Consider the following 25331-nt stretch of genomic DNA (forward strand, 5'->3'; position numbering starts at 1 on the left):
ATATTATGATCAGAGAAGTCACTAGACCCGCCTGAGATTTCCTGCGGGAACAGGAGCAGGAGCAGGTTCCCAGGGAAACACAAACAGATGCATTTCAGATCTGTGCCCTGACGTGTCCAAGTGCAACAGCCCGCTACGCAGTGAGAGAACCCTGGCAGGCAGCAGGCCTGCCCGCGTCAACTGGACTTTCCCTTTTCCTCCTTTCCTGGGATGGCTCTGAATAAATCAGTGTATGCTGAAGTGCAGATACCGATCTACAGTGTATTGTCTCTGCAGTGAGAATGTGGCAGGGGACATCCTGTTTGGGGGTTGGAGGTGATGAGAGGCCGCAGAGGCATCAGCTTGGGGAAGTGGGGTAGCTGTGGAAGATCCCAACCCCGCGGATAGTGCACTTGGGACAGGGAACGGTGGAGGGCAAGGCATGCTAGAACTTGCTCTAAGAGCAAGAGGCAGCCTTTGCAACGTTGAGCAGGTAGACTTTGCAGTCCACCAAGCTGCCTTTCAGACCCAAAAAGGAAAAAATAAGCACACCAGAGCCTACGATCTACTCAGTCACCCTCACGGGAGGGTTCTGGCCATTCACAAGTAGCCATCCTTGGAGAAGCTCCATAGCGTTAAGCCACAGCTGTCAACACCTGAAGTGGAACACTCTCTCCTAAGCAGGTCTGTCTGGTTCACCTTGTCCGGCTGTGCCCTCACTGAAGCTGGCTTTGCTGTGCCAACATCTTCTTTTTCAAATTCATTAATCTTGAAAAAGGGGAAAAACGTGGGCTTGTTTTTATTCACTGTCATTGTTCAAATTATGTTGAATTGTGAATTCAAGTTTTTTTGGAAAATTCTCTTCTACACATTTGCTCTTTTCCCTAACCACTTTATAACAAAAAAAGTCCCCCTAAAGTAGATTATTTTAGACTAAAATTATATGTATTCAGGGTTTATATATAGCATATATGTGTGTGTGTGTGTGTATGTATGTATGTGTGTGTGTATATATATATATATAAAATTTCATACCAGGGTATTTTCATGCCTTCGATATAGACTGTTTCTTTTTTTAAAATTTTATTTGGAAATAATTTCAAACTTATAGAAAAGTAGCAAGAGTAAGAGTAGTACAAGGAACATCCATTTACCCTTTACCCAAATTCACCTCTTGCTAATACTTGATCCCATTTACTCTGTCTAGACAATATTTTTTTGAGCTATTTGGGAGTAAGCTGCATTCATCGTGGCACTTTATTCCTAAATACTTCGCTGTACATCTCCTCGTGCTAGGAAACTTGCACAACCACGGTCCACATTATCAACATCAGTGATCGCTCCAGGAAGCTGTGTCTAGGTCTGCAGGCCTCTTGAAGGCTGGTGCACTAATGTTCTATCTATCACTTGTCTCAGCAAAGGGGATCACGGCTTTGGTCAGCAAAGGGGATCAAGTCCCAGACTCCTGCCTGCATCCCTTTGCCATCCATCAGAGACCTGCACAGCAGTGGGGTGCTGGTTCCCAGGGCTTCCAAGACCAAGAGCCCTGTCTGCTTCCCAGTCTTGGGCAGAGCTGAGCTTCCCAATCCTTTCTTCTCCAGCTCCCCATCTCTGTTTTGTCTTGAGAACATGGAAGAGGATATTCTGATGAGGTGGGCAATCTAGCATTGCTTTCCACGCTAGATGTCCTAATTCCACGATTCTGCATCCTGTTCCCCAATGCCCATGATGTTATTTAATGTGGCAACAGTGGAGTGACTGTGGTCACTGCAGATCCCATCCTTCACTTAGGTCCAAGCATCCGAGTGCATCAAAGCGCCATGGTAAGAACTGCTCCGGCTCCAGAATACCTGGATCTGAGACCAAATGTCAGACGCTTGTTCCTAGGCTGGCCTCGTGTAGAGCTGAGTTTGTCCCAGTGGCACCTCTCCCTGATTCATCACAACCCCTGCTTCACGTCAGCGTGTCAGACTGACAGCAGTGAAGAGGTTGAGTTAAGAGTTGGGCCACGTTCGTCCGTTGGTAGCTCAGACGCCCTCTGGAAAAGCACGAGATGATTCTATTCCAGCTGCTGAAATCCCTTACATCGTCTTCAGAAACTTGCCTGCAAGTCCATTTCCATAGCTCATTCCCTTCGGAATAAATTACCTCCAAAACATGGAAAATTGGTGTCTTGCCCTTTGAGAGTGTGTGTACAGTCCTCAGCATCTGAGGCTGGCTGAAAGTCCCTGAGTCGTTTGACCCAAGTGGGAAAGGCCGGCTTGCATGAAGATCATTCTAAATTGATGTCTTCTTCTATTATGTAATCCCAGGGGAGGGTGGGGGGATCTCATAGACTCCTGGACTGTGTTTACAGCACAGAGGACACGTGTCTATTTATACAAGCTCTATGCGTCTTAGACTGATTATACAAGCAGGACTATTTTCATTCTTCTTCCAGCATCTTCCTGTAAGAGCAGAGGGCTTGGGCTGTCGTGCTGGGGAGTGGGGGTTCAATTGTCTGTAAAAGAGAACCGCAGATCTCCCCAAATGTAAATTGTTCACATTGATGAATTTTTAATGGAAATCAATTTCCCTCCTCCAAATAAGCTTTTGGCTTCTTGGCCGGGCGCGGTGGCTCACGCCTGTAATCCCAGCGCTTTGGGAGGCCGAGGCGGGCGGATCACAAGGTCAGGAGATCGAGACCACGGTGAAACCCCGTCTCTACTAAAAATACAAAAAATTAGCCGGGTGCGGTTGTGGGCGCCTGTAGTCCCAGCTACTCGGGAGGCTGAGGCAGGAGAATGGCAGGAACCCGGGAGGCGGAGCTTGCAGTGAGCCGAGATCGCGCCACTGCACTCCAGCCTGGGCGACAGAGCGAGACTCCGTCTCAAAAAAAAAAAAAAAGCTTTTGGCTTCTTAGAAGATACAGACTACTTACTGTTGATTCCTAACATTGTATATCCTTTCTTTTCCCCTTCTCCCCGGCCTGTCCAACCTGTTGGCAGCTGTCCGTACCTGGCGGTGAAAATCACTCCTGCCATCCCTGCAGTCGCCGGCATCCTGTTCTTCTTTGTGATGGGGACCCTGCTCCGCACCAGCTTCAGCGACCCCGGAGTCCTCCCACGAGCCACGCCTGATGAAGCCGCAGATCTGGAAAGGCAAATAGGTAACACTGGAAGTCTGCCCATGGCCTCTGGTCACTTCCCGCCTGGGCCCAGCCACAGTGGGGAAGGCAGGCCGAGGGCTATGCAGGAGGAGCTGAGCGCTGGGAAGGAAGGAGGCCGGAAATCAGCGTTCCTTAGCTCGCTGGGTGGGCAGGATGAGCTGAAGAAGAGGGGGCTGGAGGGACGGGTATCCTGGAGGCAGGACTGCTAGCCCAAGCGAGCAAAGCATCGCCTGTGAGCTGTGCTTCTCATGTTTCTTTGAAACCCAAGTGTTGATTCCACTCTAAGAAGCAGCCTCCACCCCAAAAGGTCTACTACAGTTGTAGGTTGCTGCACTTACTCGCTTTTGCAATCCTTGGAGCATGACCAGTCTCCATGATATCAATCTAGGACAGTTACATCTTAGACAACTTTCTTGTTTATCCAGCCTAGGATTGAGAATTTCCTTTATTTAGGTATAATAAACATGTATCTGTGATATGTGTTGAGATGAATAGCTTTATTTTTGCTTAGATATTAAAACCTATACTAAAGTTTATTACAACCCATTTTGAAGATACTAAAACAGACCCTAATCCCTGACACAACAAACTTTTACATTTTTTTTTTTAATTAAAAAAAGAACTTTTTCTTGCTCTTAAAAGTTTGTGATTGTGAATGTGTAGCTTTGCTGTGGTGCTTTGGTAAATTTCACAGGCCCGGCAGAGGAGCTGTGATGATTCGGTGTGAACATAATGTTTAGGCCTAAAAAATCACTTGGCAGAGATATTTCTCTTCCAGGATTCCTCCTATTCTATGGACTTTCCTTTGCAGCCTCCACTAAAGCTGGAGGGAGCTCCCTGTCTACAGTGTAAGAAGATAGAGCTGTGGATCTTGCTTAAAAAGTGCCTATTCTGGTCCTACCATTCCCCAAGTGCTAAAGCACAGCTTTGTCCTTCTCTCGACATCTGCCTTCATCCTTCATCTCTACTGCCTGGGAAGGGAGCAGTAAAATGGGAGTGTGTGGAGTGTGTGGTGTCGTTTGCTAGACTGCAGCTCTCTTGTGTCCTGAGATAGGAAGGAGCGGGGAGGGAGAAGCAATGGGCAGACAATCTCTTTCTTAGCCCCTGCATCATGGGATTCCAAGACAGGGCCTGCTAGTGCCTAATTTTAAGGCTCACATTTTATAGCACTTTAATCATTTGCCAGGCCCATCCATGGCTATCACTCCTTTTTTTCCATATCTAAGCCACCCTGTAAGGAAAACTTTATTATTATACCCATTTTACAAATAAGGAAACAAAGTCCCCAACAGGGGCTTAAATGGGTGAAAGTGGCAGAGCTGGAGCCTAGAACCCGGGTTTCCAGGTTTTCAGCTTTCCAGGTTTCAGACCTTGTTCCTTCCAGCTCCTTCCATCACTGGGGAGAGAGAGGGAAGTCAAACCTTGTTTCCTTCAAAACTGTGTGGTTTATGCCCACAACACACAAGCAGGTAACTTGAAAATCCTCTTCCCAGTGCAAGGGCCCAACTTCCATACTGGGGGTGATGCAATTTCCTGCAGTGAGCCCCATCTCCAGGTTAGTGCAAGTGTATCTGCAAAATCAGCATGATTAGGAACAGGCTTTCTGCCTTTCTTACTAAGTGGATGAGGCAGGGCATGGTGGCTCACACCTGTAATCCCAGTACTTTGGGAGGTCGAGGTGGAAACATCACTTGAGGTCAAGAGTTTGAGACCAGCCTGGCCAACATGGTGAAACCCCATCTCTACTAAAAATAAAAAATAAAAAAAAATTGGCCAGGTGTGGTGGTGCAAGCCTGTAGTCCCAGCTACCTGGGAGGCTGACGCAGGAGAATAGCTTGAACCCAGGAGGCGGAGGGTTGCAGTGAGCCGAGATTGTGCCACTGCACTCTAGCCTAGGCAACAGAGCAAAACTCTGTCTCAAAAACAAAAACAAAAGCAGTGAGATGCCACTTCATACCCTCTAGGATGGCACTAATCAAAAAGACTGACAATGACAAATGCTGGTGATGATGTGGAGAAACTGGAACCCTTGTACATTACTGGTGGGAATATAAAATGGCACATCCACTTTGGAAAGCAGTTTCTCAAAATTCTCCAAAAGCTAAACACCATTCCTATGTGACCCAGCAATTCCACTCCTAAGTATGTCCGCACAAAGACTTGTATATGACTATTCACAGCTGCATGAAACCTGACAACCCAGATGTCCATCAAAGGATGAATTGATGATCAATATGTGTTATATCCATACAGTGGGATTCCATGAAGCAATAAAAGGAAGAAAAGTATTGATACAGGCTACAACATGGATGAACCTTAAAGACATTTGCTAAGGGAAAGAAGCCAGATACAAAAGACTATGTACTGTGTGATTTCACTTGTATAAAATGTCCAAGAAAGGACAAATCTTTACAGAGAGAAAGGAGATTAGTGATTTCCTGGGGCTGGGAGGGTAGGAGTGCAGGTTGACTGCACATGACATGAAGGAGCTTGTTGGGATTATGAACATGGTCTAAAATTAGGTCGTGGTGATGGTTGCACAATGCAATAAATTCACTACAAGTCACTGAATTGCACACTTTCTATGGTAACTGCTGTGGTACATAAATTATACCTCTATAAAGATGTGAAAAAAAGGAGGAAGAGGCCAGGCACTGTGGCTCATGCCTGTAATCCCAGCACTTTGGGAGGCCAAGGCGGGGGGATCACAAGGTCAGGAGATCAAGTCCATCCTGACTTATATGGTGAAACCCTGTCTCTACTAAAAACACACAAAAAAAATTAGGCAGGTATGGTGGCAGGCACTTGTCATCCCAGCTACTCCGGAGGCTGAGGCAGAAGAATGGCATGAACCCGAGAGGCGGAGCTTGCAGTGAGCCGAGATTGCGCCACTGCACTCCAGCCTGGGCAACAGAGCAAGACTCAAAAAATAAAAAAATTTAAAAGGAGGAGGAGGGTGGGAAGGGAGAGAGGAAAAAGATGGGGTGGAAGAAGCAGAAGGAGAAGAGGAAGAAGAGGGCTTTGGAGGTCCTCAGACATGGGTTTGAATCCTGGCTCACCCTTTCTCTAGTTGTGTGACTTAGGCGAGCAGTGCAGTTTTCTAAACCCTATCCCTCTGTGTTCTTATCTGTGAAACAGGAGTAATGGCATGATCTTTTGAGGTTCTTGTTAGGATGAATGATTATAGGAAAAGTGCCTGGCATGTTGTAGATGTGTAGTAAAGGATTGTTTGTTGTTTTGTCTAATTCTTCTCTTTTCAGTTTTCTCTTCACCTTCTACAAATGTAGGCTCTCATAAAAAGCTACCTGAAGTGTGACAGGAATAAATGGCAGAGCTGGTACAATATCTTTGGGTCTGCTGCCTGCCAGCTTAGCTGTGCCTCCTCCAGGCTGAGGAAGGAATGCAGGCACCTGTAAGCTGGGCTCTTTTCCATCACTGATCTAACTCTTCATAAGGAGTCCTCCAGTATACTACTTGGCTTTGGAAGATAAGGTTGTTTCAATGAAATGTTAACACATTTATGTTGTGCTATCTGGCTAAAGAAAGAAAAATGAACGATTAGATTTGGAAACTTTTTATTGTTAGGGTTATTCGTTCTAATTATCCATTGTAGATCTCTTCCTTATAGAAGCCCATAATGGCCGCTTGGAATCAGCCATCTAAGTAATTTATTGAAGATTTGCCAAGGATTTAAACAGCTTTCCCCTGTCTTCAAACTTCTGAGAGGAGTAGGTGGGGAGGAGGAGGGCTCTGGGCTTCAGAGTCTGTTTCAAGGCTCTTGAAATGCCTTACACTTCTTTCTTCTGAAAGAATGTTCCCGATGACTTAGGTTGCTGCTAAAAAGACATCAAAGAATAGCAGCAGGGGGCCAGGGAAGCAGGGGTCACTGGAGGCTTGCTTGGAAACTTCAGTTTCCGAAACTCAGTTTTTACAGTTCACCCAAGGATGATCTGATCCTAAGCAACTGATTTGGGGTTAGAAAAAAATGACAAATCCTGTACTAGAAATCACAAGATCAAAGCATTTAATTTCTATTAGGGATAGACCTTTCCAGTGATCAAAATAGGGGGAAGTATTTCACATTCCACAGGTTTCATCTCTTCGCACCCCCTCCACAGTCCTGAACCGATGCTGAGACTAAGGAAGTCAATGTGGAGAGTGAGTGAGGAGCTTTGGCTCCCAAAGCAAGGCTAGTGATTTAGGAAGCTCCTCCTCCAAGCCACAGTAACCCAGATACCATATACATGATGGACTTTGCTTGGTAAAGGTGGAACCAGATCAAAGGAAGCTGGTGGGCTTTTAAACATTCACTTGCGTTGTGGCAGAATCTGAAGACTGATTACCTCCACTCTGTATGTGTTGCTGACGTGGTGGAATGCCACTTCCCTAGGCAGAGTGGATGTGCCTGTGCGTGCGTGCGTGTGTGTGCATGCGTGTGCGTGTGTGTGTGCGTGTGTGTGTGTTCCTTCTCTCCTTCTCTCCTTCCTCCTCCACTCCCTCCACCTCCTTCTCCTCATCTTTGGTCAAATTCTCATCATCCAATAAATTTTCTTGTAGTATGTAGAACCAATCACCTTACTATGAGTAAAGCTTATCTTTTGTTATTTCCTAAATTGATCCTTGAAAGAGTCTCTCGAGGAGATTTCTAGAAAGCACAGCACAGCAACTTCCTGACCCTGGGAAAGCCTGGACTTGTCAGGGACACAGTCCTGGCCCATCCTAACCACAGCGTCTCCTGGGAAGACTTCCACAACCACAGGAAGTTTTGACCCACTGATCTGACTTGCTGGGCTTTTCCCCCATCAAAGATATCTTAATTCTGTGTTTAAGAGTAGAAACCTTTTAATTGGAATTTTAACGACACTAACGGACTTTTGTTGGAGAAAATGCTTTCTGAGGAAAAGACTAAGTCAATATAAGACCACAATTTTCTCTATTGCACAAGTTATTTCCAATTGTTTTCATTTACATTGTTATTTCACTAAAATTCTTTTTATTGGAGTAATTTCTTCTCTGCATAAAATTTATAACTAAGATTTTTCACCTATCAGTATTATGAAAGCTGCCATTATGAATTTTTTAATAGAACTATTATTTCTACTAAGACAAATTTTTTTTTGTGATTTGATTTTTTACCATATGCAGTTTTAGGGGTTTTTGTTTGGGTTTTTTTTTTTTTAGGCAGTGTTAATTTCATTTTCTGTTGTCAATATTCACCATAAAATTGCTTTAAAATTTGATGGTTTCATTGATTTGGTTTCATTGATTTTTGCCTAATGAGTAATCTACTGGCTGTGATTGATCTGTGATTGAATCTTCACACACTGTGCAGTCGCTTTGTGTACTGTATACTCGTTGTCCATACTGTTGAATATGCACCCCTCTCCACCCCCAAAAAATTGGCAGGGTCAAAATAGCTGGCATTACAGGTGGCTAATTTGATTGCTTTTTGCCAGTTTTTTTTTCAGAAGGTAAGATTTTTCTGACCATTTCCCCCAATTCATATTTGTATCTTTTTACTCACCTCCAGTATCACCACAATTCACACTTTGTGTAGTTTTTTTGTTGTTGTTTTTTTTTGTTTTTTGTTTTTTGTTTTTTGCAGCGGCCCTTTTAGCCTCTCATGCACTCTGACGAGGCCGCAGAGCTCCGTGCAGAATGGATTGCACCGGCCGGTGTGGGAGCCCTTGCTGCCTCTCCCATCCTCCCTCCCTACTGCTTTCCGCCCTGTTCTTGTTTTTTTGTTCTTGTTGTTGTTTTTTGTTTGTTTGTTTTTAGATGGAGTTTTGTTCCTGTTGCCCAGGCTGGAGTGCAACGGTGTGATCTCAGCTCACCACAACCTCCGCCTCCCAGGCTCAAGCAATTCTCCTGCCTCAGCCTCCCGAGTAGCTGGGATTACAGGCATGCGCCACCATTCCCAGCTAATTTTGTATTTTTAGTAAAGACGGGTTTTCTCCCTGTTGGTCAGGCTGGTCTCGACTCCCGACCTCAGGTGATCTGCCCGCCTTGGCCTCCCAAAGTGCTGGGATTACAGGCGTGAGCCACTGCACCTGGTGTCTGGCCTGTTCTTGATGGTCACTATGATGCCGCCTCAGTAGCCTTTGGACTTTCTCCTCCACCACCAGCTTAAGCACTTACCCGTGCCCATGAAATGAAATATTCCCCGTGCTTTTCCCGTGTGTCGGTGTGATGAGTCTGCTGGGCTCTGATGAACAGGCCGGACAGTGTTCATGGCTGTTGTTGATGAAGCGTCTCTCCCCGTGTGGGATGTGGCCACGCTGTGGCATTTGCCCACCATCCGTATTTTGTTACATCTGTGAGGATGCCAGTGCTAGGGAGGAAAGGGGTTTGCCAGAGGTCACTTGGCCAGAGCTGGGAGTCCAGCGCCCACTCATCTGATACCACACCCTGTGCTCTGACTTGCTGCACGGTCCTGCCCACCTCCTGCTGCCTGGGGAGCCAGGCCCTGAGCAAGCCATGCTTGGCTCCCTGCAGCAGTGGCACTTCCCCTTCCCATGGACCACATCCTCTCTCCCCAGCGCAGCCTCGAGCTTCGAAACAGAAAGCCGTGCCTAGCATGCCGTGGCTGGAAGACCTGGTTCTCAAATCCTGGGCTCAAGTGGGTGGAGCAGGAAGAACTTCAGGGAATTTCCAGACAATCTAATGCCCCTCTTAGAGCTTCTTGAAGATTCAAGGGCCTTTTTCTAGTGGGACTGTCATTGGTGTCCAGATGTTCTGTGATATTCGAGGCAACGGAGAGTGGGGGAGTCCCATCATGTCTGACATACCTTCTGGAAGAGACAAAGTCTTCTAAAAAAGGACATCCTAGAAAAACACGTAGCTTCCTTGTCTGGGGGAAGTGTTAGACCCATCTAGAGTGCACGGATGCCAGGAAGTGAGGCAGCAAGGCTCCTGCACAAGGCCAGAGTGGCAGCTTGGGATGTCGAGATTTCGATGTCCCTTTAACAAGAAACTCCAGCCTGGGAGAGCTGGAAACCAGATGTCACAACTCAAAATTATGGTATTTGGGGAAGTACCACAAGATTTTGAAGGGTCTGTTTCTAAGGGAAGGAGAGGCCAGAGATGTTTTTCCACAGGATTTGGAAGGATGTGTGTGGTTTTCATCCAGGACGTTCAAGGAAGCCTGTGTTATTTATTCTTTCTATGGAAATCCAAACTTCTGGGAATGTACCATGTGTTGGCATTGAAGCCATTCTCTGATGCAAACATATTTCCTTGATTTTGAAGTTGGTGACATTACTATACACTGATGGGCGTGGGGACTTAGGACGACAGCTCTAGAAAGCTGTCTTGTGTCTCCTCTCTGCTGGTGGACGTCCTTCACAGAATTGTCTTCTTGGTCCTCTAGAGAGCTTTGTGGGTGGAAAGTGGCATTTTCCTCCTTACAGGAAGAGAAATTGAGAGAAGGGGGTTATTTAACTTGATGAGATCACACTTTTGTGCTCAGCCTGCACTGAGCTTAGGAATGTGAATTCCTGAGTTAACACAGGCATTCTAGAGAGACCACAGCATCACATAGTCATTCTAGCTAGCGACCGCAGCGTCACACAGACACTCTAGAGAGACCGCAGCGTCACACAGACACTCCAGAGAGACCACAGTGTCACACAGACATGCTAGAGAGACCACAGTGTACAGACATTCTAGAGAGACCGCAGCGTCACACAGACACTCTAGAGAGACCGCAGTGTACAGACACTCTAGAGAGACCGCAGCGTCACACAGACACTCTAGAGAGACCGCATCGTCACACAGACACTCTAGAGAGACCGCAGCGTCACACAGACACTCTAGAGAGACCGCAGTGTCACACAGACACTCTAGAGAGACCGCAGCGTCACACAGACACTCTAGAGAGACCGCAGTGTCACACAGACACTCTAGAGAGACCGCAGCGTCACACAGACACTCTAGAGAGACCACAGTGTACAGACATTCTAGAGAGACCACAGCGTCACACAGACACTCTAGAGAGACCGCAGCGTCACACAGACACTCTAGAGAGACCGCAGCGTCACACAGACACTCTAGAGAGACCGCAGCGTCACACAGACACGCTAGAGAGACCGCAGTGTCACACAGACACTCTAGAGAGACCACAGTGTACAGACATTCTAGAGAGACCACAGCGTCACACAGACACTCTAGAGAGACCGCAGCGTCACACAGACACGCTAGAGAGACCGCAGCGTCACACAGACACTCTAGAGAGACCGCAGCGTCACACAGACATGCTAGAGAGACCGCAGCGTCACACAGACACTCTAGAGAGACCACAGTGTACAGACACTCTAGAGAGACCGCAGCGTCACACAGACACTCTAGAGAGACCGCAGCGTCACACAGACACTCTAGAGAGACCGCAGCGTCACACAGACACGCTAGAGAGACCGCAGTGTCACACAGACACTCTAGAGAGACCACAGTGTACAGACATTCTAGAGAGACCACAGCGTCACACAGACACTCTAGAGAGACCGCAGCGTCACACAGACACGCTAGAGAGACCGCAGCGTCACACAGACACTCTAGAGAGACCGCAGCGTCACACAGACATGCTAGAGAGACCGCAGCGTCACACAGACACTCTAGAGAGACCACAGTGTACAGACATTCTAGAGAGACCGCAGCGTCACACAGACACTCTAGAGAGACCGCAGCGTCACACAGACACTCTAGAGAGACCGCAGCGTCACACAGGCACTCTAGAGAGACCGCAGCGTCACACAGACATGCTAGAGAGACCGCAGTGTACAGACATGCTAGAGAGACCACAGTGTACAGACATTCTAGAGAGACCGCAGCGTCACACAGACACTCTAGAGAGACCGCAGCGTCACACAGACACTCTAGAGAGACCGCAGCGTCACACAGGCACTCTAGAGAGACCGCAGCGTCACACAGACATGCTAGAGAGACCGCAGCGTCACACAGACACTCTAGAGAGACCGCAGCGTCACACAGACACGCTAGAGAGACCGCAGCGTCACACAGACATGCTAGAGAGACCACAGTGTCACACAGATACTCTAGAGAGACCGCAACGTCACACAGGCACTCCAGAGAGACCACAGTGTCACACAGACACTCTAGAGAGACCACAGTGTCACATAGGGATTCTAGCGACCGCAGCGTTTCCCATCCTGAATGGCCCTCTTTGTGTAGTTTGTGTCCCTGTGTAAAGATGTGAAATCCCCTCTGTAGAACTGATGAACTCCTCCCTAAAGCCAGGATACCACTTCCTTTCAGTTAAGGGGAAGTCTGTCTTTCTCTTGCTACACCAATGTCACTTACTTTAGAGTTTGTGTTAAGCCAGTGTGATGATGGCATACAGCAATGTTGATATGCTCTGCTAAAAAACAGAACGTACTGTGATTATAATCATTTCTTATATACGGGGCCATGGAAGGGGAAGGATGATGGCATAACCAGTGCGAGGAGAAGGTCACCCTGAGGGCAAGGAACACAGAGGCTGCGGTGGAGCGGGAGAGTAAAGGACCAAGCAGCATGAAAAGGATAGAAAACTTGGGACCACGCGCATGGTTCAAGAATACAGTCAAAGCAAGGAGTGAGTGGTCTGGAGCATGTTAATGAAAATTCCAGGCTCACCCCTACCCAGCCAAGGGCATCAAGAAAGTTGATGACATGTGGGTCCGTCCATCTCTCACAACAGCTTTCTGCGGCCCCTCCCTTCCTCCTGGGGTGCTGGCCACTGCAGGGCTCTGAGTCATGGGACATTCCAGCTTAAAGGGACCTCAGCAGTCCAGGATGACATCCTGGACAACTCCCTTGGTTTACAGATGAGTAAACTGAGGCTCAGAGACAGGTGCAACCCCACCCACTGACAACAGAGCCAATCAGTGACAGGCGTGGGACCCTCACGGGGGGTCTGGTTCCAAGTCCAGGTACTATATAGCCCTCCTTTGACTTTCTGGCTTCTGAAACGGAATCTCTAAATCCTTGCTACTCAAACAGAGGTCTGCGGAAGAGCAACGTCAGCGTCACCGGGGAGCTTATTAGAAATGCAGGCTCTTGGGCCCTGACTCACCTGGTAAATCAGAATCTGCATTTCAACAAGACCACAGGTGAGTCACCTGAACATGAGAAGCACAGCCCTGGGACCTTTCCACATCCCGCCTGTGACCTTCCTCCACAGCATAGCCTCTGCGTCCTCTCTACTGCAGCTCCCAGGACTGCCGTATTTTCAGGAGTCTGGCTACCTACAAGTTCCTCTACTTTGAGTATTCTGTTTAATCACCTCCCTCCCCGCAGTGCCTGTTAGATAAATGGCATCTTATTCCTTATTATTACGTATTTAAAATAACCGTATGAACTTATTCTGTGACTTTGAGAAGTGTGTTGACTTCTTGGGGCCTTAATTTCAGTGTCTGTAAAATAGGCCCACTGAGTGCAAAGAGCCATTCCAGCATTATCATCCTATGATTCTAGAAATAAACCCCTCTTTCTCCTTTGCTTGGTTGTGAAAATCTGGGAACCTAAACACTTTAGAAGATTATTTTGACGGTTCCACTGCTTAAACAGAAGAAATGATGTCTTCTGTTAATTTTAAAATGCAAAGCTCCGTGCACACCCATGTAAATTCAACACGCAAACTATAGGTACTGCAAAATAAGATATTTCAATGACTCACTGGAATATTACTATCATTAGTACTTTAACTGGTGTATTTGGGAGGATAAAGCAAGATGATGGAACAGTAGCTCTTTTGAGTGAGGGAATGAGTCAGTCAGTTGGGTTTTAGAAGGAAGCCAGAGATGAAACCCCTCATCCAGAGTTGGCAGGGCGGCCAGCACATTGCGCAAAATAATCTCTGGAACAGCCCTCTGCAGTGGATGCGCTGGGCATGAGGAGGAGGGGAGGCCAGACGGGCTTTTCAGGAGAAAAATCCCCCTGGAGGACGTTAATCAGGGGAGTGGGCAGGCTCTTTGTGCTTGGGAAGTGGGAGGCATTTTTATTCCAAGGGTGGAAGTAGCATGAAAGGCAGCTCAGGAATAAAAGGAAACAAAGGACTCAATGAGGATGGAGGAAATGGACCAAGGCAAGGAGGTGTGGCGGGACCTGGTTGGGAGGAGACCGACCAGGGAAGGCTGAGCAGGTGCAGCGGCGTGGAAGAGAGTCCCAGCCACACTGAGCCTGCAAGGGGACTTAGAGAGCAGGGGCTGCGGCCTCAGAAGCCAGGCCTTCCCTGCAGAGCCTCTCAGGGACAGCTTGTTTCCTAGTGGCCCCGGGAGCCTTCCACACCCTACCTTATAATACACATCTGCAAATTTTTGGTGGCTGGAGTTGTGACTGGAGAATCCGATCTAACCTAGAGCCATCTGCCAAACCACACACTCAGAGTGTCCCTGAATACCCCTCACACCTCATTGTTAAAATGATTCAGGACATTTGTTAAAACACGAAGGTAGACTTTATTCAGGGAGACCATGCAGAGTCATAGGGACCAGTGCAGTGGGATTTACAGTAGGGAAGAGGCGTTGGACTCCGCTCCAAATACAGCAAGGAACAGTGGGAATTTACAGCCAAGGAGCAGAGTTGGGGGCAGTGGATGGAAGACTACCAAAAGGAAGCCTCAGGGGTGAGGGGGCTTCTGGCTAAACCAACAGAACCGGATTCCAGCCGAAGGCAGGCCAGGGTGGTCAGAGATTCCCAGGGGACAGTGGGGGATGAGGAACCCCATCAAATAGCAAAGGGGATCAGATAGGGAGGGTGAGGGTTCTGGCTAACCTGACTCAGCAGGACTTTTGCTAAAATTGGGCATTGCGGAAACAGACACAGAAGCCCCCAAATCAGGGCCTCGCTGGGAAGAGCACTCAGAGATGCCTGACTAGAGTTTGGCAAGAATGGGATCTTCCTTATCACGGATGCCTTCATGTCATCCACGTGTTCACACACTGTGAACACAGGACTTCGTTGAGGTGTCCTCTTTGGGGTCCACCACACTGTGAACATAGGACTTCGTTGAGGTGTCCTCTTTGGGGTCCGCCACTCCGTGAACATAGGACTTCGTTGAGGTGTCCTCTTTGGGGTCCGCCACTCCGTGAACATAGGACTTCGTTGAGGTGTCCTCTTTGGGGTCCGCCACTCCGTGAACATAGGACTTTGCTGAGGTGTCCTCTTTGGGGTCCGCCACTCCATGAACTTAGGACTTTGTTGAGGTGTCCTCTTTGGGGCCCACATGCAGGTCTGTGATATTACTGAGACTCTGCCATAATAATCACCCTCTGAACCCCTGTCATGATCAAACCAACTCACCCTTTGCCTTCCCGGTGACCTTTCTCACTTCTTTACTTTAAACTTGTATGCTGGGGGTTGGTGGGGGAGGGCTGGGGGGAGATACAGCTTGCTCTGGGGGAGCTGTATCTCCCTTCCATCTGTGCCCTGGAAAACTTACATGTAAGGATGAGAGATACATTAACTGTTTATTTTGTGTTTCTAGTAGATAAGTTCTGAGATTAAGAATCATTGCCTGCAAACATGAGTTGATTGATGGCTACCGTGTAGTTGGAAGTCTGACATGGGCAGCACTCAGAGGCTAGCGGGTACTTAGAGAGAGGACAGGGAAGGCAGATGGGGGTGCCACTGGGAGGACAGTGGAGTTGTCCCATGAGGGCTCTTCCTGCCATCATGTTTGGCAAGGAAGAAATTTCCTACAATTTTCATCTGTCCAAATTTACCTTCCAAGGCTTTTGGAGAAAAAACTCGGCTGACATCGATGGACAGAAGTGAACACCACTTATTCAGAAACTGTAGATAACGCTTTCTAGGAGAAAACACAAGCCCAAGTGGATGAAGGCCATGTTACATACCATCACAATTTGGAGTGTACACTTTTAAAAAATCTCTTCATTTTCCTTTAAGGATGGAAACTCAAAGTCCAAGTGTCCTTGAGTGAATGGGGGAGTGGTTCTTTACATTCCATAGAAATCCACAGAATAGAAGTGGGCTAAAATCTTCTGCTGCCTTGACCAAACCTAAATATAACCCCCTTGGTGTGACGATGAGTGGCAGCTCCACTAAGAATGTAAGGCAGGCCGTAGGCGAGACTGCGCGTGTTCCAGCAGTGACATTTAAAAAGTAAAAAAAGTACATTTTAAAAAGTAAATTAATTTTAATAGTATATTTTACTTAAGCCAGAATATCCCAAATATTATTTTGATGTATATTTGGTGTAAAAAAAAAAAAAGTACTAATGGAATATTTTACATTCTTTTGTCACACTCACAGTACATTTCAGTTCAGACCAGCCACCCTTCCAGAGCTCTGTAGAATAGGCACACAGGACTAGGGGCTCCCACACTGGACTGCACAGATTTAAAGGACAAAGAATTGTACATAAAGACTTAACTGAAATCTCTCAGATGTATCCATCTGATTTATTTTATTTTCGATCATTTGAAAGAATTAGCTTTTTGAGCCAGTGAGTAAAAAACATGGGCATTTGAGACGTGGCTGTTCCTCTGTGATCACCACCGTGACGGTCGTGACACTCTGCAGAGAGAGATCTATCAAGAATCACACAGGAATGCCTATGACTCTCATCAGCGTTGCCTCAGCTGTTGACTCCTTGGGCAGGGTCAGTTACAGGCTGAGTCCCCTATGCCCTATATAAGTCCCCTTCTGAGTTAGGGGTGCCTGCACCCCTGTACGTCAATCCTGCCACCCAAGGTGGGAGTAGGAGCTATGGTCTTCTCTTTATTCAGTTCTCCTGTTTTTAGGAGAGACCTTTGACAGACCGGGTGACGGTTGCCTGGGGTTCTTTTCCAAGGCCCCTCTCTTTTCCAGCTGTCTCTTAAGGACTCAATGTGGATTTTACATCATTTGGAAGCACCTTGCTCAGTGCCACTTCCATCCTAGAAAAGAAAAGGCCTGTTTCTCTTAGATGCAGATGATGAGGTTTTAGTATCTCATATAATATTAATTTTGTGAATGCCAACAAAAAGTTCATGTTCCTAGAAAGGAACACAGACACAGAGCTGGTCACGAATGGTTTGTCTGAGTAATTATGGTTGATGAGGCTGCCTGACCCCCCAGACCCTCCTTGCAGCAGGACGTCTGTCCTGTAGCTGAACAAACTTTTGGTTGGTGACTACAAAGAGAATTCCCCATTTTTCTCTCAAGGAACACAGACTTTTCAAACCTTTATGTGGCTATTTTTTAATCATAGAATATACCAGACATGTGATGAAAAATGTTCCTGGATAGCTGTTTACTTAGAAAATTAATCATTATCAGTTAATCCATCTTAGGCATGGTATTGTCTTAGGTGCTACAGAAGAATCAAAAGAATTCCAGCTGGAGGGCTAGCACGCACAACTGCAACCCCTGACAGCTTCTTTTTTTCTTTTTTTTTTAACAGAGGAGCATCAACAAGGACAGATTATTATAATGCAGGGTTTACAGCCCCTGCCCTGTTGCCAGATAATTCCTTGCTGTGGGCCCCCCACCCGCAACCCTGTGTATTGCAGGGTATTTAGCAGCATCCCTGCCTTCTACCCACTAGAATTGTGACCCAAAAAATTATCTCCCGACATTGCCAAATGTCCCCTCGGGCACAAAATCACCCCCAGTTGAGAACCACTGCTGTAATGTGAACTGAATTTGTGAGGGCTGAAGGGACGGTGCGCCTAGGAGAGGATCAGGAGGGATTAATCACAGGAGGCCTCTGGAAGAGAGAGATGCACGCTGGATTCACAAGACACGCAGGCCATGAATGGCCGGAGGAGGCGGTACTGGGATGCAGGGTGGCAGAGACCAGGAGAAGGGAGGTGTTATTTCACAAACTAGTGACTGAACAGGAAAATATGGGGACCCCACCTGGATGTCTTCGGCTACCAATCATGGTGTACATGGAGTGATTAGTGGATTTGGTTCGTGTTGTGGCGGATCATGCTGCACAAGGCAGGTGCCAGCAGACAAGAAAGCAGAGCCAGCAGAGAGGACAGGAGTTGGGGGTGGAGGGTGGGAAGGGGGATGGCCAGCGCCCCTCAGCGCCCACTGTCCCCGGGTCCCATGTGCGTGTGTTCCACATGCCCATCAGTCCTCTTGGCAGCCCTCTGAGCCAGAGGCTACTGTGATTCCTACTTTACAGCTGGAGAAACTGAGGCACGCAAAGGACAAGTAACTCCCAAAGCCTCTTAACTAGTAATCAGGAGAGCACAGCTCAAAGGCCTGGCTGGCCGCTGAGTTCACGCCCTCACTGTGCTGTTTGATAGGGGTTAAGGCAGTGCCAGGGGATGGAGCTCCCGTCACCAGCAGGCGGAACGGGTCTGGAATCCAGGCAGTCAAACAAGGTTTGAAAGGAATGAAAATGCCCACCCTAATGGACAGCACCGTCAGGAGCGCGTGCGGAGTGAGACTGAGCAGGAAAGCCATAGATGGAGTCCAGGGAGACAGCTCAGTGCCGAGGCCCTGGCGCTGGAACAGGGGACACGAGGCTGGTGTTGAAGCAAAGGCTGGAGCAGAGTGACAGGCAGGGACAGAAAGGGGAAGAGATGGCTGCCACCAGCTGAGGGACAGGCCCGGGCGGGTCCCAGACGAGCTGAAGAATGCTGACTCTGGTGGAGAAGCCAGTGAGAGTTGGGGCTGACGAGGAGGAAGAGTTGTGGGCCCTGAGGGGCTCGGGTTGGAGATGAGGCCGGGCCTGCGTCAGGGAACTGGAGCGCAGAGGGATCCCTCCAAGAGACACTGAGGGAGGACTCAGTCCTCTTTCTTTGCGGGGGAAAGGCCAAGAGCCTGGACCAGACCATGCCACTCCGGGCTGTGTCCTGGGCGGACTGCTCAGTCCTCCAGCTGCAGAGTCACCTTCTCTGAACCAAGGACAAAATAGCACCACCTGAACTGCCGGGCTGCTGGAAGAGCAAAATGAAATATTGCACCTGTGGGCCTAGCACAGCGTCTCGCACACTGTAGCAGCAGAGGAGGATTTGCTAGTGGTGACTAGGTCAGGGCAGAGCGGGAAACTGCAGCCAAACTAAACAGGCAGCGGGGCCAGCACCACAGGTGGGCAGGGTCCTGTGCCAGGCTGGTGGCTCTGGGAGGGCTCTGCCGGGCGTCAGGATCGGTAGGGGTGCCTGTTCTGATAGAAGGGAAAAGAAACTTGACTTTTGCCATGTTAGGATTTTAGTCTCCAATGGCTCATCCTATAATAATATATGGATTTTATAGACATGGACAGAAAGTGCACAGTTGATTTTCACATTCGGCAGAGGTGAGTGATTGGTTAGATGTGTCCAGCATGCATTAGATGGAAGAATGAGATGAAAACAAAATGTTATTTTAGGGACAAGACTTTGGTTGTCCTTATTTGCAAATTTAGCTCTAAGAATAACTTCAGCCTCAAGACAAGGAAGGGGTTTGTGGTCCACCTCTTGTCAGCTGGGTCCATCTCTATTTGCAGACTTCGTCGTTTCATTTCTGTACCGCTAAGAGGAGTGTGAGCAATAGATGGCTCTCAGCTCAGTGCTCCCAAGCAAATAGACTAGCAAAGGAATGGCGGCTACTCCCCCACGTGAGGCCCGTGCTGTGCAATCTGGGCAGAGTACTGGGGACTGCCTTCGCTTTTGTCACCCTTATTGGGATAAATAGTGGATTTCCCCTGATTTCCAATGAATGATTTTGATTGGCTAAGCCAGCACTGTCCAGTAGTCTATAATGTGAGCCACACATGCAAGCCACACATGGTACGTTTTCCAGCAGCCACTTTATAATAGTAAAAAGAAGTAGGTGAAGTTCACTTTAATAGTATGTTTTATTTCGCCCAGTTATTGGAAGTATGATCATTTGAAAAGTAACCAATATTTTAAAATATTTAAAGTATTGAGATACATTACATTCTCTTTTTTTTTTGTACGAAATCTCTGAAATCTAGCCACATTGTGTGTGCCCAAGAGCCCCATGCAGACAGTGGCCAGCACCTTGGACAGCATAGCTCTAAACTCCCCAACCGAGATGCTGCCATTCCCAGAAAAGGCTGATAATTACTCTGAGCCGGGTGACCTTCATGTCCCCCTGATCCCCTTTGGACAGATGCCTGGTATTCTGATGGTTCATTTCCGACCTAGCTAGTCTGCGTTACACAGGGAAACTGTTCAAGAGCCAAGGATCACCCAGAGCACCTACAGGTAGGCCGTTCAGTGACAAGAGTAGCCAACCGAGAGGGCTGACACCCAGCTGTTACCAAGTCTAGAGGAAAACAAAACTAATGACTCTGGTGCAAACATGGAATCCAGTTTTGTGGAGAGGAGGAATTTCTAATATAAGAAGAGCAATGGCCCATCAATAAAGAAAGATTGGATTCGGGCGAAAGCAATGAAAGACTCAGAATTGTGTTTTTGGTTTTATGTCTTCTGTTTGGGATCCTCATTTCAGGCCCTTATGATTCTGTTTTTCCACTTGACAGCGCACAGGGTGGTTGTAGGGAGTCATTACTAAAACAAAAATGATTGGGATGGCATTTTGCAAAAATCACCAAGTGAACTTTGATGGTTTAAAAAAAAGCAAGCAAACAAACAATAAAACAAAGTTCAAGTAACGTAGATCAGAGATTCCTCTTCCCTGTTGTAGGAACTTGCTAGGGGAGAAGCATCTGGAAGCAGGACCTGCAGGCATGGCTGCTCAGCCCCCAGCCTCGGAGGGTAGATTTCCCCCCAGCTCTCCAATACAAACGAAAGTGAGCACTTCTGAGTCTAAGCACACTTTCCCAACTCTTACAGCTCAAAACACACAAACAATGAGCTTTTTCAGGCTTCCCATGAAGCTCTGCCGAGATAAAAGCAGTTAACAACCACTCTTCCATGACGATAAATGGTTGTTGGTTTTCTTTAATCAATATTTTAATAACTATTTGCACACTTTGGCAATTATGGCTACAGAGAGACTGATGGTGATTACGGAAGCAGATTGCAAAGGTGATTCACGAGGATGTGGTGGTTGACCATCTCTCTGGGACAAGTGGGCTTCAGCCCGGCACCTGCTGCTTGAAGCAGGTGTACTGTAGCTGTTGCGTGGGCAGCTTACGTGGCAGCGGTCGACCCCGCTTCCCGGCTGACACGCTCTTCTCCAGGACAGCTTTGCTCCCCAGCAAGTGCAGCAAAAATTCACTCCAGAAGCAGTCACTTGCCTCTTTCCGTGGGCATGACTTTAGAGCCATTGGCGTTAGAGCTGAGTTGGCCACCATCCTGTGCCTGTATGAGTGGAAAGAATCTGCTGAAGCTGGAACTGCCCTCACGTCTCCCAAGGAGAGCCCCGCCACCCCGCCATCTTGAAGGGCATCTTCCTGGAATAACAGCGTGATCATGTTTCCTGGCACTTCTTCTCATTCTCAGTTAAAGACATATTCCATTCATTGTTTTCGCTGTTTTGTTTTTCCCCACTTCAAGCTCCAGGTTGTCGTGAATACTATTTTGGAAGTGGACCAGTTATAAATGTTTTGTCCAGAAAAGAGTCTGGAAGGAAAGCTCTGAAATATCTGGATTTGCAGAGAGAGAATTAGGAGCTGTCTTTTTACATTGTATCAAGTTTTAGAAATAAACATGAAGAACCAAAGTAATAAAATGATGGAAGAAATTCAATGTAAAAGAAGTTGAAATAGGCCCCTATTGAAGGGCTGCAGGGAGCAAAATAGAAACCTTACTTGAAAATAAATATGAAGATGTTCATGATAGAGTTATTTATAATAGTATAAAGGAAATAGAAGCAATTTCTATGCATACTAGGAGGGAAATGGATCCATGAATTACACTATACCTCTATGATGACTGTTTCTTAGAACGTCTTAAAATACTGATTTCAGCCAGGTGTGGTGGCTCCTGCCTCTAATCCCAGCACTTTGGGAGGCTGAGGAGGGCAGATCACGAGGTCAGGAGATCGAGACCATCCTGGCTAACACAGTGAAACCACGTCTCTACCAAAAATACAAAAAATTAGCTGGGCATGGTGGCGGGCGCCTGTAGTCCCAGCTACTCGGGAGGCTGAGGCAGGAGAATGGCGTGAACCCGGGAGGCGGAGGTTGCAGTGAGCCGAGATCGCGCCACTGCACTCCAGCCTGGGCGACAGAGTGAGACTCTATCTCAAAAAAAAAAAATAGATAGATAGATAGATAGATAGATAGATAGATAGATAGATAGACAGATAGATAGATTTCAAAAATATCTAATGGCTTATAAAAGTTATCCTTATACAATTTCAATGAAAATATGCAAAATACAAAATTGGATGTACATTGGGATCTTAATATATATAGAAACCTAGACTGGAAGGAAATATAAACAAGTTTTTTTTGTGATTGGACTGGAAGTAATTTTAATTTTTTTCTCTGTATGTTTCTGATATTCCCTATGATGAGCATGTGTTACCTTTATAATTAGAAGAAAAAAATCAGTAAATGTCATTACATAAACTCTAGCATTAATAGATATGCATTCAACAAACATTTATGAAGCCTTGGCAAATCACGAATTCTCTCTAAGGGCTTTGTGTTTTCATCTGGATGATGGGATCCCATGGCCTTGCCTGACTCACAGAAGCTTTATGAGGAACGGATGCATTAACCTGAAGAAGCTGTGAAAACAGCAAATTGCTTATCCAAGCACGACATTATGAGGCATGGCGTGTCTAATCACGAGCCCACTAGAACATGAGAAATAAGAAATTGAACAAGACTGTAATGAGTTGTTTGGAATGGAACCCTGTAAGAAACTAAAACAAAAAAATAGTCAGCATTTAAATGCAGATTGCAGAAGGACATTTGGGGGATCCCAGGTCCTCAGAGCGTGGGAGTGTTAGCTGCCCTGTGCAAGGGTGGTCCTTTATTGGAAGTCGCCTCAGAGAGCATTGCTAAGTGTGGCTTTTTACCACTACCCCTGAGAACGGCATTCACTCTGCTTCATTGGAAACAGTCTATCCCGTGTGTGGGAGAAGCACGCCTTGCTGGGGTCAGGGCCAGGGACAAAGCTCAGAGGCCGTGCTGAGTTTTCATCAACACCTGAGCAGCTGGCATGTGCCAGGGTGTGGTCTAGGGTGAAGGCTGCCATCCTAGTGCAGAATAGAATCCTGTGGAGGTTGGAAATGTTTACCTGCTTGGTTTTTTTTTTTCTTACCATGTGTATTATTTTCAATAAAATGTATATGTATACAAGTGAGCACCTTCCCCTGGAAATTCTGACTCAGCAGGTAGAGTGTCCGGCAGGTGTGCATGTGAGACCTGCTCTCCCAGCGCTCAGATAAACATGGGGGACAAACGTGATGAAGCAGCCACCCTCAGTTTATAATTAGGAAACAGAAACTATACACGCACACCTGGCACAGAGCAGGTGCTCTCACCCAGACCTCTTGAATTGTTGAGTCGAATTTATTTATTTATTTGAGGTGGAGTTTCGCTCTCATCACCCAGCCTGGAGTGCAGTGGTGTGATCATGGCTCACTTTAACCTCCACCTCCTGGTTTCAAGTGATTCTGCCTCAGCCTCCCAAGTAGCTGGGATTACAGGTGTGCACCACCACACCCGGCTATTTTTTGTAGAGATGGGGTTTTCACCATGCTGGCCTTCCAAATTGCTGGGATTACAGGTGTGAGCCACCGTGCCAGGCCCTGAATTTAAAAGTTAAATGCAGAATACATAGATGTTCTCAGAGGGTTAGCTACTTTTTTCTCTTAGTATCTGAGGTTTTTGTGGGTTCAGTGAGAAACCTGGGTGTTTATAACATGTAAACAAAATGATTTCAGTTCCTCGACTCACACAGCTTTTCACAGGGAAGGGGCAGAAAGTGCAGCTTGAAGGTATCCAGAAAACATGTGTGGGGCAGTCAGATGGAGCGGCTGCAGCCCGGGGGTGTAGAGGCTGTGGGGATCTGCAATAGCCTGGTTGGCAACCATGACAAGAAAGGGGACGGGCCTACGAGTCAGTCCATCTGCGACCACGACACCCACAGCACTGGGCAGGGATCACGGGCAGAAGCGGGGACCAGGGCTGCCTGACTGGGGTTTAGCCATGAGAACAGCTGGCGCAGCCTCAGAGAAGGTGCTGCAGAAGCTCCCAGGGTGGATGCTGGGACTCCTGGGCCAGAAGCTCTGCGAGGGGGGCGAGGGGGCTCCCCCTTGTTCCAGTCTCCCTGGCTGGCCCCTCGTTTTCTGTTAGTGGGGCCGGGGCTGCTGCTGGGCTCTCCACGCGGTTCTCCAGGAAGATTTGGGGTGGGGCCTCCTGAGAGGGTCTATGAAGACGGTACCGCTTCTCCGGGTACAGGAAGGGAGGGGTCCCTAAGCTGCGGCCTCTCGCTGAGGTCAGCAGACCCCCGATGTGCCACCTGAGCAGCTCATTCGCAGGCAGGTTCCAGGCCCAGTCCTGAGCTCACCACCCAGAGTCTGTGGGAGACAGGGCCTGGGAATCTGCATCTAGCAGAGTAATGTTTGAGATTCACTGACTTAAAATGGCCTCCCATACATAGGGGGCGTGTTATGCATGTGAGGTGTAGTGCTGGGGAGAGGGGCAGCCTCTTCAGGGATTGGAGGTTGTGTCAGCTAGGAAGCCACTCAGGACAACGGTCCCTTCCCGCCTCCCACTGCCCCCCAAGCATCCACTGTGCCCAAGTCAGGGAAGAACCTACAACTCCCCACCCCCACCCCTGCCCTGCAAGAGCTGTGCATTCCCTGCAAGACGCTGCCCAGGAGGTGAAAGGGAGCAAGGCGTCATGGACGCCGGGCCATGTGGATGTAGGGTTCAAGGTCTTCCTGCGGTCAGAAGCTAGCTCCACAAGGGTCTGTAGCATCTCCCAGGCACCCGGAGCTGGGCTGGGCTCCTGGAGGTGGTGACTAAGGCAGAGTCCTTGCTCCCACTACAAGCCTGGAGGCTGGAGGGGAAGGCAGCCAAGCCGACCCAAGGGCCTGAATGGAGGAAGTACTTGCCAGGCCTGCCCTCCCAGGAAACACCACGGCCACCGCTTAGAAATGCTTCCTGGAAAGGCCCCTGCCCGGGCTTGGCCTGCCTGGGTGTGAACGTGCCTCTTCCCCAGCGCCAAGCCAGAAGAGGAGCCGGAGCAGGTCCGGGTAATGTGAGATCACCCAGGAGTGGCTGTTTCCTGCCTTGCCCGGCTCTGACTTGGGGGAGGCTGTTTTGTTTCTTCCCCCTTCCCGGAGCAGTATTTCTCTGTTGAAAGTGGGAGTGTGT

The 25331-nt window shown here is 47.9% G+C and overlaps 1 protein-coding gene across 15 annotated transcripts in view; it reads left to right on the forward strand.

Moving 5' to 3' along the window:
• ZDHHC14 (zDHHC palmitoyltransferase 14) overlaps positions 1–25331 on the forward strand; it is a 299524-nt gene that overhangs the window by 165407 nt on the left and 108786 nt on the right. For all 15 annotated transcript variants that reach the window (XM_005552195.4, XM_005552194.5, XM_045391336.3 and 12 more), the window contains one exon: positions 2967–3127. In XM_005552195.4, coding sequence (XP_005552252.1) covers positions 2967–3127 — 161 coding nt within the window. The remainder of the gene's footprint in view (positions 1–2966; positions 3128–25331) is intronic.

Source organism: Macaca fascicularis, chromosome 4 (assembly GCF_037993035.2).
Source record: "Macaca fascicularis isolate 582-1 chromosome 4, T2T-MFA8v1.1".
Taxonomy (NCBI): domain Eukaryota; kingdom Metazoa; phylum Chordata; class Mammalia; order Primates; family Cercopithecidae; genus Macaca; species Macaca fascicularis.